The sequence below is a fragment of the Pristiophorus japonicus genome, chromosome 12 (genome assembly GCF_044704955.1).
Source record: "Pristiophorus japonicus isolate sPriJap1 chromosome 12, sPriJap1.hap1, whole genome shotgun sequence".
NCBI lineage: Eukaryota > Metazoa > Chordata > Chondrichthyes > Pristiophoridae > Pristiophorus > Pristiophorus japonicus.
The window spans coordinates 177,432,296-177,445,866 of record NC_091988.1 but is presented as its reverse complement, the minus strand read 5'-3'; the positions used below and the strand labels follow the sequence as shown (position 1 = coordinate 177,445,866).

Sequence of the window (13,571 nt, the reverse complement as noted above, 5' to 3'; positions counted from 1 at the left end):
GTAATACCCGCCCTCCTGTATGACTCAGAGACGTGGACCATGTACAGTAGATACCTCAAATCGCTGGAGAAATACCACCAGCGATGTCGCCGCAAGATCCTGCAAATCCCCTGGGAGGACAGACGCACAAACATTAGTGTCCTCGACCAGGCCAACATCCCCAGCATTGAAGCACTGACCACACTTGATCAGCTCCGCTGGGCAGGCCACATAGTCCGCATGCCACACACGAGCCTCCCAAAGCAAGCGCTCTACTCAGAACTCGTCCACGGCAAACGAGCCAAAGGCAGGCAGAGAAAACGTTACAAGGACACCCTCAAAGCCTCCCTGATAAAGTGCGACATCCCCACTGACACCTGGGAATCCTTGGCCATAGACCGCCCTAAGTGGAGGAAGTGCATTCGGGAGGGCGCTGAGCTCCTCGAGTATCGTCGCCAAGAGCATGCAGAAATCAAGCACAGGCAGCGGAAGGAGTGTGCGGCAAACCAGGCTCCCTGCCCACCCTTTCCCTCAACGTCTATCTGTCCGACCTGTGACAGAGACTGTGGTTCTCGTATTGGACTGTATAGCCACCTAAGAACTCATGCTAAGAGTGGAAGCAAGTCTTCCTCGATTCCGAGGAGCTGCCTATGATGATGATGATGATTTCCAATATGCGTAGTGAGCTGGCCAGGCTCCACAACGGTTGCGCACATTTATAAAATTAGGCCTTAAAAGATACAATCCATTTGAATTTAAAATTTGAGATTTGGTTATTGTGGCTTTATATATTTGATCACCGTATCATAATATGACATGGCAGAGATTCGCTGATGCTATCTTTTCTGGTTCCATTACTAAGTATTACTAATGCACACATTGGACTGCATTACTTGGCCCACTGATATAAAAGTTACCGTCACAATTAAGAAAATTGTGGCCTCAAATATGCTCATATTGATTTTACTGAAACTGCATCATAACTCAGCAATGTGTCAGCTTGTTAGCATTTCACAAGAAAATTCTACTTCATTTTCTCAGATTGGAAGTTGCTAGTATCAACCAGACTGTAGAATCATCGAATCTTACAGCACAGAAGGCAGCCATCGTGCCAGTGCTGTGCCTTTGAAAGAGCTATCTAATTAGTGCCATTTCCCCACTCTTTCGCCACAGCCCTGCAATCAGTTAGAGGACCGAAGGCTGTGAGAACCAGATGTTACTTTCTCCCGCTATCGGTTACACATAAACTTGAGGAACAAGAGTTTTATAATTTTTGTCAAAATGGCAATTAGAGGAATGGCTGCTACCTGCATGTCCACTATTATTACAAACAATAATTTCTATCCTCATATTTCAGATTTCAAAAACAGAAAATGTTTGAGGTGCAGTAAGGTTGTTTAGCATTTAAAGAGGAAAATACAGGCTAATGCTTCAGTGTAACCTCTCTGCCACAATTCAGGATTAAGAATTTCTGCTTACTTGTAGTATGTCGCACTGGAGATCGTGTGGGAATTCCACCAGGTCCTCTGAAAGGCAGCAAGTACTACACTACCAGACTTTACACTGAAGCTAAAACTAATAGTAAAGTATTACACAAAAGCAGAAAGGCACAAGCAAGAAACAATAACACAATAACAGATATAGGCGCCAATATTGACGGGGGTGGCTTTGGTGAGCAGGGTGAGGCGGAGTTTCGGTCCGGAAACCCAGAAGTCTAGGGGACTGAAATTCAACCTCCCGATCGGGCCCATTACCACCGGTAAGCGGCGGCGTCGAATGGCAGCCGATATATTGCGGTTTTTTCCTGCAGTCCCCACTTCCACCCCACTGCTGCCGAATCCTCCTAAGTGCCTCATCAAAACGCGCACCGTTGATCTCCCGCCCCAAAGCAAAATTTACCTGGAGAAATCTTCAGCCCGCTGCTCGATGCTCCCGACAGTTTTTTCTGTCGGTGCACTGTGTTTGCAGGGTCTGCAAAATTGCGGTGCGGCCACCATTAAAGGGGAGGGCGCACTGTTGCAGGTGCCATCTTATTTTTTTTTGTCGGCCGACTGCCAGGTCGGCCCAACACTTATGCCCCCAGGCTCGGCCGGACCGCAGCCAGCCAAGCACCTCCTCGAGTGCCAGGCCGCTGGCCCTCCCTGGTGGCCCAGAGGACCTAACTAAACTAATCGCAGAGCTCGCAGCGGCTCTCCCCTTTAAGTGAAGGTGAAGGACGTGGTGATGACTGACAGCGGCGGGCACTGCACCTGCACCCACTTCCGCTCCCACCTCCACTTCTGCCCCCATTATGGCTAACTTCCGCCCCGCTGGGAACAAAAAGACAAAGAGCTGAATTTCGTGCAAGAGGCCACTACATCCATTGCAGCGGTGAAAGCAGCTGAAACACGCAAAGTGCGCCCCGTTTCCAGCAAGGGTAAATTTCGGCCCCTAGGTTTCTGCACATGCGGTGGAGTGTTACGGCAGGTTACCCACCCGGGGGTCAGCCTGATTGACAGGCTTGGCTTCCAGTCGGGCAGGGAGCACTCCAGAACAGGCCACAGCTGCAAGTGAGATGCCTGCAGCTGCTAGTGGGAGTGTGGGGGTCCTATCCTGGGATGGGGGGTACAATCCCCGAACCCAGGGAGGTTGGGTCCGATCACCGGCACCGAGTGGGATTCAATCCCTGACTCCCGACCCTGGGAAGGGGGGGGGGGTCCGATCCCAGGGAAGAAGGTTCCTGCTCCTTCTGGAACACAAGCAATGCTGTAAAGGCACTTTGCTTCTCCCCGAAGCTGTCCTCGCCTCCCTTGAGGTGCTGGGTTTCCCGAGGCCTGGCTAAACCTGCAAAACTGAGGTTATCAGCCTCAGTAAAATATTTAAATGGTCAACCCGCCGACGGAGAGCAGGTTGGCTGCTCGCCCTTTGTCCCATCACCGTAGGTGGGTTGGGGTCAAGTTTGAGATTTTAAAAATTTTAACATCTTATACCAACCCACCCATTTTGGGGGGTTAAAATTCGCCCCAAAGTGTTTCAAAACAAGAGTATGAAACTTTGGTCGCCATTTACAATAGCTTTTGACCCAGTCATTACTGGAATATTTTTTAAGCAATGACTACATGAGCTCCTCTTAGCCATCTCATGTGTTACAGGCAATCAAAACTGAAAATCAGAGGGCTGTTCCAAAATATAATGTATGTTTTTACTTTGTTGTTTTAAGCAGGTCATTTGATGATCAAATTGCACTTCAGTTATCTATCCTCGCTATTTCTGTAAAGTTGGCTGAACGCAATCTGCCTTTTAGAAATCCATGCTGACTTTCTCATTAGCACATATTTCTCCAAATGCTTGAGGAATTTATTCCAGCATTTAACCAACAGGAGAAGTAAGACTGTACTATCATTTCCTGCATTATCCCTTTTTGATGAAGGGTGTCATATTTTCCGTCCTCCTATTCTCTGGCACATTTTTCCTTTCTATAGAATTCTGGGAAATTATAGTCAGAGCCTCTGATATTTCTAGCTCCCTTTTGGATCCTTGCATGTAAACCGTCAGATCCCAGTGATTTGTCTGCCTTAAGCTTGAATGACTTTATTAGTACCATCTTTCTTTATATTAACCCCCACCTCTATTGGTTCTACAATTTTAATATCTTTCTCCTCTGAAGCAAAGCACTTGTTTAAATATTTTTACTAATCCCTCACTACACTATAAGCTGGTCTCCTACATCTCTTTGTTAGTGGCTCTTTTCGTGTCTTTTTGGTCATTTTCTTTCATACTCCTTTCTCCACCTTTCTAGCCTATTTTTTGTAGCTTTCTTATATATTCTTTATATTTGTTCTGTCTTTCTTTTAATATCTGCCCTATAAGCAATACATGCCCCTTTTTTATTTTTACATTTGATTTAATCTCCCTATTCATCCATAAAACTCCAACCTTTGTTACACGTCCTTTTATCCTTGCTGGAATATTCTTAATTTGTACCTTTCCATCTCCTGTTTAAATATTTCCCATTGCTGAATTATGATTCTATTAGCCAAATTTTCTTTCCATTTAATCTGGACAAGGTCCCTTTTTAGTTAATTATAATTCATTGTTTTCTAGTCAAGTAAATTTTTTTCTTGACACTTTTCTTGTTTCTATTCTTACACTCAACCCAATTATATTGTAGGTAATCTCCACCTCATTATACAGAACAAGTGATTCCTTCCTTGTTGGGGTATTAAAATATTGACTGAGAAAACAGTACTGAACATACTGCAAAAATCCTTCTTTTCTTAGCAAAATTTCCCTAATCTAGCCTATTTTGGGTAATTAAAATCTACAAATATAAATATTGTTAAATAAATGTCTCTCTATTTTATCTAGAAATTTCATTCTCCTTTTCTATTTCACTGTTCAGCCATCTATAATATACTCCCACTTTGTGGCCAATCCCTTGCTATTCCTCAGCTCCATCCAGAGATATTTTGTTTGGACCAATTCTCTACTTAAATCTTTACACTCTAGTGCTATGATGTCATCTTTAACGAATTCTGTTACACCACCCACTTTCTTCCTTCTCTGTCAAGGGTCAAGGATGTCTCGGAGCGGGTGCAAGACATTCTGAAAAGGGAAGGTGAACAGCTAGTTGTCGTGGTGCATATAGGTACCAAAGACATAGGTAAAAAACGGGATGCGGTCCTACGAGACGAATTTAGGGAGCTAGGAGCTAAATTAAAAAGTAGGACCTCAAAAGTAGTAATCTCAGGATTGCTAACAGTGCCACGTGCTAGTCAGAGTAGGAATCGCAGGATAGCTCCAATGAATACGTGGCTTGAGGAGTGGTGCAGAAAGGAGGGATTCAAATTCCTGGGATATTGGAACCGGTTCTGGGGGAGGTGGGACCAGTACAAACCGGACGGTCTGCACCTGGGCAGGACTGGAACCAATGTCCTAGGGAGAGTTTTTGCTAGTGCTATTAGGAAGGTGTTAAACTAACATGGCAGAGGGTTGGGAACCTATGCAGGGAGACAGAGGGAAATAAAATGGAGGCAGAAGCAAAAGACAGAAAGAAGAATAGTAAAAGTGGAGGGCAGAGAAACCCAAGGCAAAAAAGAAAAAGGGCTACATTACAGAAAAATTCTAAAGGGGCAAAGTGTGTTAAAAAGACAAGCCTGAAGGCTCTGTGCCTCAATGCGAAGAGTATTCGGAATAAGGTGGACGAATTAGCTGCGCAGATGGCAGTTAACGGATATGATGTAATTGGCATCACGGAGACATGGCTCCAGGGTGACCAAGGCTGGGAACACAACATCCAGGGGTATTCAACATTTAGGAAGGATAGGCAGAGAGGAAAATGAGGTGGGGTGGCGTTGCTGGTTAAAGAGGAAAGTAATGCAATAGTAAGGAGGGACATTAGCCTGGATGATGTGGAATTGGTATGGGTGGAGCTACGGAATTCCAAAGGGCAGAAAACGCTAGTTGGAGTTGTGTACAGACCACCAAGCAGTAGGAATGAAGTTGGGGTCAGCACCAAACAAGAAATAAGGGATGTGTGCAATAAAGATACAGCAGTTATCATGGGCGACTTTAATCTACATATTGATTGGGCTAACCAAACTGGTAGCAATGCGGTGGAGAAGGATTTCCTGGAGTGTATTAGGGATGGTTTTCCAGACCAATATGTCAAGGAACCAACTAGAGGGCAGGCCATCCTAGACTGGGTGATGTGTAATGAGAAGGGACTAATTAGCAATCATGTTGTGCGAGGCCCCTTGGGGAAGAGTGACCATAACATGGTGGAATTCTTTATTAAGATGGAGAGTGACAGAGTTAATTCGGAAACTAGGGTCCTGAACTTAAGGAAGGGTGACTTTGACGGTATGAGGCTTGAATTGGCTAGAATAGACTGGCAAAGGATACTTAAAGGGTTGACGATGGATAAGCAATGGCAAACATTTAAAGATCACATGGATGAACGTCAGCAATTGTACATCCCTGTCTGGAGTAAAAATAAAACGAGGAAGGTGGCTCAACCATGGCTAACAAGGGAAATTAAGGATAGTGTTAAAGCCAAGGAAGAGGCATATAACTTGGCTAGAAAAAGCAACAAACCTGAGGACTGGAAGAAATTTAGAATTCAACAGAGGAGGACTAAGGGTTTAATTAAGAGGGGAAAATAGAGTACGAGAGGAAGCTTGCAGGGAATATAAAAACTGACTGCAAAAGCTTCTATAAATATGTGAAGAGAAAAAGATTAGTGAAGACAAACGTAGGTCCCTTGCAGTCGGATTCAGGTGAATTTATAATGGGGAACAAAGAAATGGCAGACCAATTGAACCAATACTTCAGTTCTGCCTTCACGAAGGAAGACACAAATAATCTTCTGAATGTACTAGGGGACAGTGGGTCTAGTGAGAAGGAGGAACTGAAGGATATCCTTATTAAGCGGGAAATTGATGGGATTGAAGGCTGATAAATCCCCGGGGCCTGATGGTTTGCATCCCAGAGTACTTAAGGAAGTGGCCCTAGAAATAGTGGATGCATTGGTGATCATTTTTCAACAGTCTATCGACTCTGGATCAGTCTCTATGGACTGGAGGGTAGCTAAAGTAACACCACTTTTTTAAAAAGGAGAGAGAAAACGGGTAATTAAAGACCGGTTAGCCTGACATCAGTAATGGGGAAAATGTTAGAATCAATTATTAAGGATGAAATAGCAGCGCATTTGGAAAGCAGTGACAGGATCGGACCAAGTCAGCATGGATTTATGAAAGGGAAATCATGCTTGACGAATCTTCTGGAATTTTTTGAGGATGTAACTAGCAGAGTGGACAAGGGAGAACCAGTGGACGTGGTGTATTTGGACTTTCAAATGGCTTTTGACAAGGTCCCACACAAGAGATTGGTGTGCAAAATCAAAGCACATGGTATTGGGGGTAATGTACTGACGTGGATAGAGAACTGGTTGGCAGACAGGAAGCAGAGAGTCGGGATAAACGGGTCCTTTTCAGAATGGCAGGTAGTGACTAGTGGGGTGCCGCAGGGCTCAGTGCTGGGACCCCAGCTCTTTACAATATATATTAACGATTTAGATGAAGGAATTGAGTGTAATATCTCCAAGTTTGCAGATGACACTAAACTGGGTGGCAGTGTGAGCTGTGAGAAGGACGCTAAGAGGCTGTAGGGTGACTTGCACAGGTTAGGTGAATGGGCAAATGCATGGCAGATGCAATATAATGTGGATAAATGTGAGGTTATCCATTTTGGGGGCAAAAACACGAAGGCAGAATATTATCTGAATGGCGGCAGATTAGGAAAAGGGGAGGTGCAACGAGACCTGGGTGTCATGGTTCATCAGTCACTGAAAGTGGGCATGCAGGTACAGCAGGCGGTGATGAAGGCCAATGGTGTGTTGGCCTTCATAGCTAGGGAATTTGAGTATAGGAGCAGGGAGGTCTTGCTGCAGTTGTACAGGGCCTTTGTGAGGCCTCACCTGAAATATTGTGTTCAGTTTTGGTCTCCTAATCTGAGGAAGGACGTTCTTGCTATTGAGGGAGTGCAGCGAAGGTTCACCAGACTGATTCCAGGGATGGCTGGACTGTCATATGAGGAGAGACTGGATCAACTGAGCCTCTACTCACTGGAGTTTAGAAGGATGAGAGGGGATCTCATAGAAACGTATAAGATTCTGACGGGACTGGACAGGTTAGATGCGGGAAGAATGTTCCCGATGTTGGGGAAGTCCAGAACCAGGGGACATAGTCTTAGGATAAGGGGTAGGCCATTTAGGACTGAGATGAGGAGAAACTTCTTCACACAGAGAGTTGTTAACCTATGAAATTCCCTGCCACAGAGAGTTGCTGATGCCAGTTCATTGGATATATTCAAGAGGGAGTTAGACATGGTCTTTATGGCTAAGGGGATCAAGGGGTATGGAGAGAAAGCAGGAAAGGGGTACTGAGGGAATAATCAGCCATAATCTTAGTGAATGGCGGTGCAGGCTCGAGGGGCCGAGTGGCCGACTCCTGCACCTATTTTCTCTGTTTCAATGTTTCTATGTCGCTCCTGAAAGTTATATACTCAGGTACATTTATTTACCAATCTGATGAATCTGCAGTCATGTTTCTGTTACTTGGTCATGATTTTTTATTTTAAGCAATGACTCTCGTTCCCCAATTTTGTTTCTTATACTCAGGACACTAATATAGATACATTTTAGCTTGGATTCTCTTGATTTTGCAAAGTTTCTCTTTTTGCCATTCCACATCTAATTTCTTTTTAAACTATCTTTCTGGTTGACCTCTTTCAACTTTCTACCCTCATGACCTAACTTTCACTTCCAAGCAGCCTAATTAACTCTCTTGCTTTTCCTTTCCCATGTTGGTTTAAACCCATAGCTCTGGTTAACCCCCTTACAAGGATATTGGGCCCAGCTTCGTACTGGTAGATGTAGTTTATCCAATTAGTACAGATGCAAAATGATCACGGCAATTCAGTTCATCACAACTTCCAGATTAAAGATGAGAACTTCAAATATGCACCCTAGTTCACAATTCCAAAACTATTGAAAACAATAGTATTTGAAAAACTGGATTCTACTGACACCGCTGTTATGACCACTCCGTATTTTCTTTCGATGTTTACAAGCAAGAAATTCTGTTCCTTCGAACAAATATTCCAAATGATACATCTTTAAGATTAAATTGATAAATTAAGATATGATTTAAGTTCAGTATATTTTGCTGTGTTCATTCTGATTTTGTAGAACATCTGCAGCTCTTACTGGAAAATTTGGTGGATGTAAAACTCAAAGGAATCTTACCTCTTCACAGCCACCTTGGCATTTCAGTTTACCCTTCGGCCTTCCATCTGCATGTTGGCGTCTTTGCTTGTTTTCACTGGACACGATCTCCATGTCAGAATCTGAGAGAGATAAAACAGGCTACTTAAAAAAAATTGAAATGAGTTAAAACTTGAGTCACAAAGCCTAATCCTTCTGAAACTCCTTGAAATGCTGTCAGGGTAGAAACTGGACTGTGAAAACTCTCTCATTTTTTTAAAAAACTGTTGCCTATATATCTTTCTCTCGCCTTTTGCTAAAACTTCCCGGCAATATAAGTGAAGTAGTTGTAGCAAGAATTATCACCTGCTTTCCAGTGTGGCACTGCAGCATAAATGAGGTATTATGAAGGCTCCCCAAGACAGATTCCAGAATTTATATCTCGACCACACCACCTCAAAAACAACTAGGGTACAAGAAATTCACACACTGATATATTCTCAAATGATGAATTTCATGTGAAGTACACAAAAAAAAACACTGAATATGAACTAATTCGCTTTAAACCATGTTCCTGCCTCTCCTAACAACATCATGATTTTTTTTCTTTAAGTCCAGATTGAAATAGGAAACTAAAACAGCCCTTGCTCCTACAGCACCATTTTAGACTAACAAATTATCATTTTGTTGGTATTGAATGCAAAGGTAACGGGCATTACAAAATAAATGGGCACATCAATTAATCAATAAACACAAATGAGATTTGTGAGCACTGCATATTTAATTCTGTTGAATTTCTAAAGTTGAAATTTCTAAATTTCTCCGCTGCAGATTCTTTCTGCTGATGGAAACAATGAATGATCCAGCAGGTCCTTTAGTGGCATAGGGGCCTCAAGCTAATTAAACCTTCAGCAACAACTCTTCGTCTTTCCAGTTCTATCATAGATCCATTAATTACAGTCTTACTCATGAATAATGCATTTCACGAACTGCTATTCATTCTATTACAATGCACAGAATATGGGATAAGAAAGAAAAAAGTACTGAAGCTCTTTATCGCTCGAAAGTGGTGTATATATACATTCTGCTTTATTTCAGCATATAATTGTATCCTGCATTCTATCATGCTAACAAGTCAAATAATAACGCAGTATTTTCTAAATTATAATCAAATAATGCAAGAATAACAGTAGAATATTTTGTCAATCTATTTTAAGTTCATCTTTTTAAAATGTATATCTCGGACATTCTAAATGGTACTGCAGCTGCAATCATATTTATGTACTATTTGTAAATGACAGATACCAACTTCATCCAAAGCATGCCATCAATTTCATAGTAATAACATAAGTGTAGAAAACATTTATATATGATTTAATGCTGCACAGAATCATCAGAATTACAGCAGAGAGAAAGGCCACTCAACTCATTGTGCTCACAACTCGAACAGGAGACAATAACCCTAATTCCCTGTTCTGTTCCTGTATCCTTTCATATTTTTAAAAAGCATTTTTTTTAAATCTCTATAAAAATGGTGCAATAGTCTCTGCCACAACAGCTGCTTATAGTAAAGCCTTCTATGTTCTAATAACCTCGTGTGTGAAAAAAACATTTCTAACTTTCCTTTTCATTATTCTGATGACAATCCTGAGTGTAAGCTCTCTTATTAGCAATTCAACAACCATCTTTCACTATTTACGTACTGAAAACCTTTCATAAATTTAGAACAGCACAGATTCCTAAACATCTTAACACCTCTATTCCAGTGAAAAAAGTCTCAATTACTTGTCTTTCTTCATAATTTGAACCTCTTATTCTTGGAAACATTCTAATGATTGCTCACTGTACACTTTTCCACAGCTTTAATATCCTTCCTAGAATAGGCTGCCAATTTAAAAAAATCTATTCACAGGATGTGGGCATCACTAGTAAGGCTAGCATTTATTGCTCATCCCTAATTGCCCTTGAGAAGGTGGTGGTGAGCCGCCTTCCTGAACCGCTGCAGTGTGGTGAATGTATTCCCATAGTGCTATTAGAGAGGGAGTTCCAGCATTTTGACCCTGCAATGATGAAGAAACAGCAATATATTTCCAAGTCAGGATGGTGTGTAACTTGGAGGAGAACTTGCAAGTGGTGGTGTTCCCATGCGCCTATTGCCCTTGTTCTTCTAGGTGGTAGAGGTCACGGATTAGCAAGTTGCTGCAGTGCAACTTGTAGATGGTACACACTGCAGGCAAGGTGCGCCAGTGGTGGAGGGAACAAATGTTTAAGGTGGTGGATGGGGTCCCAATCAGGTGGGCTACTTTGTCCTGGATGATGTCTAGCTTCTTGAGCGTTGTTGTAGTTGCACTCATCCAGGCAAGTGGAGAATATTCAATCACACTCCTGACTTGTGTCTTGTAGATGGTGGAAAGGCTTTGGGGAGTCAGGAGGTGCGTCAATCGCCACAGAATACCCAGCCTCTGACCTGCTCTTGTCGCCACAGAATTTATGCGACTGCTCCAGTTAGGTTTCTGGTCAATGCTGACCACAGGATGTTGATGGTGAGGAATTAGACGATGGTAATGCCATTGAATATCATGGGGAGGTGGTTGGACTTTCTCTTGATGGAGATGATCATTGACCTAGCACTTGTGTACCACAAACATTACTTGCCACTTATCAGCCCAAGCCTGAATGTTATCCAGATCTTGCTGCATGCGGGCATGGACGGCTTCATTTTCTGAGGAGTTACGAATGGAACTGAATACTGTGCAATCATCAGCAGACATCTCCATTTCTGACCTTATGATGGAGAGAAGGTCGTTGATGAAGCAGCTGAAGATGTTTGGGCCTAGGACACTGCCCTGAGGAACTCCCGCAGCGATGTCCTGGGGCTGAGATGATTGGCTTCCAACAACCATAACCATCTTCCTTTGTGCTCGGGATGGCACCAGCCAGTGGCAAGTTTTCCCCTGATTCCCACTGACTTCAATTTTACCGGGGCCCCTTGATGCTGCATTCGGTTAAATGCTGCCTTGATGTCACTCTCATCGCACCTCTGAAATTCAGCTCTTTTGTCCATGTTTGGACCAAGGCTGTAATGAGGTCTGGAGCCGAGTGGTTCTATCGGAACTAAAGCTGAGCATCAGTGAGCAGGTTATTGGTGAGTAAGTGCTGCTTGATAGCACACTGACGACACCTTCCATCACTTTGTTGATGATTCAGAGTAGACTGATGGGGCAGTAATTGGCCTGATTGGGATTTGTCCTGCTTTTTGTGAATGAGACATACCTGGGCAATTTTCCACTTTGTCGGGTAGATGCCAGTATTGTAGCTATACTGGAACTGCTTGGCTAGAGGCATGACTAGTTTTCAGCACAACAATGGGGATGTTGTTGGGGCCCATAGCATTTGCAGTACCCAGTGAATTCAGACATTTCTTGTTATCATGTGAAATGAATCGAATTGGCTGAAAACTGGCTTCTGTGATGGTGGGGACCTCAGGAGGCCGAGATGAATCATCCACTCGACACTTCTAGCTGAAGATGGTTGCAAACACTTCAGCCTTGTCTTTTGCACTCAGGTGCTGGGCTCCACCATCATTGAGAAAGGGGATGTTCATGGAACCTCCTTCTCCCGTTGCACAAAATTGTGACCTAATCAGTATCTTGAACAAATTTAAAATAATTTCTTTGCTTTTATGCTCAATGAATGGCCCTATGTATAGAACCCAAATCCACATTTGCTTTTATCATGGCCTATTCTAGCTGCAATCCCACCTTTAAAGATCAAAGGCCCAGATTTGCGGTCAGAGGCAAAGTGAAGGCGTTTGCCGCTGGCCCTGAAGTAAGCTTCACACAAGGATCTCCTGATCTCTGCGTCGAAAACGTTGTTTTCCTGACGTTCAATTCAAATCTACAGAGGTTAGTGGGGATGCCCTTGTGCGAGCTGCTGTGACGTCAACAAGCTGTCTAAACGCAGAATTCTCACAGGTAGTGAACAAGGAAATGAGTAAGCTCTTAAAATTCTAACTTTGTAAAAATATTAGAGAGAGCAAAACAAATATTGGGTATCTCACATGTAGAATAGGAAAACCTGAAATAAATGAACAAACTTCCCCCCAAATTTTTTTATTTAAATTTCCTAAAAATGTCAATTTTTATTAAAATTGCTAAATTTCATATTGCATAAAATTAAAATTAATTTTTCAAGGCCTTTAACTTTTGTTTAGCAGTCAATATGCTGTTAAAACCCTAGTTACACCGAATGCCTTTGGGTCTAACTTTTAGTGGGGAATTTAACAGCATAATTACTGCGGAAGAGACAGAGTTTTTGTCAATTTCCCTGATTTGAGATACACCCAGATTGCCACCTCTGTGGGGGGGGGGGGGGGGGGGGGGGTGCACAGGCCTGTGTCAGAGCTGTCAATGACAGATGCAACTTTATGCACCAGAGCCTAAAGTTGTGGTCAAGTTCAAAGGCGGACTGATGGCGAACACTGCCCAGTTTGCCGTCATCTCAACCGCAAATTCCAGGCCAATGTATTTGTATCCTAGATCTCTGTTTCTTGACTCAGGTTAGAATTTACCACTTGAAGTACGCTTCCTTTTATTGATCTTTTGCTATGCTAAGAACATGACATTTTCCACTTTTAATCCATCACCTGCTTTTTCCTCATTAAACAACCTGTATTACAGCATCACATCAGGTCTCAGTATAAACATGAAAATGGTAATTAAAATGCAAAGTCACCTGCATACTTTATCCAAAATATAATTTTGATCTTAAGGCTCACTGAAGAGTGTATCTTGAAATCTATCCACTACTAAATATATTTTAAAAAAGAGCAGCACTCTTGCTTTCATCT

General features: G+C 42.8%; 1 protein-coding gene across 1 annotated transcript in view; it reads right to left on the bottom strand.

The window, feature by feature from the left end:
- Positions 1-13,571, bottom strand: part of dnmt3bb.1 (DNA (cytosine-5-)-methyltransferase 3 beta, duplicate b.1) — a 294,113-nt gene that overhangs the window by 179,394 nt on the left and 101,148 nt on the right. Inside the window, exon 4 of the mRNA XM_070895082.1 lies at positions 8,765-8,865. Coding sequence (XP_070751183.1) covers positions 8,765-8,865 — 101 coding nt within the window. The remainder of the gene's footprint in view (positions 1-8,764; positions 8,866-13,571) is intronic.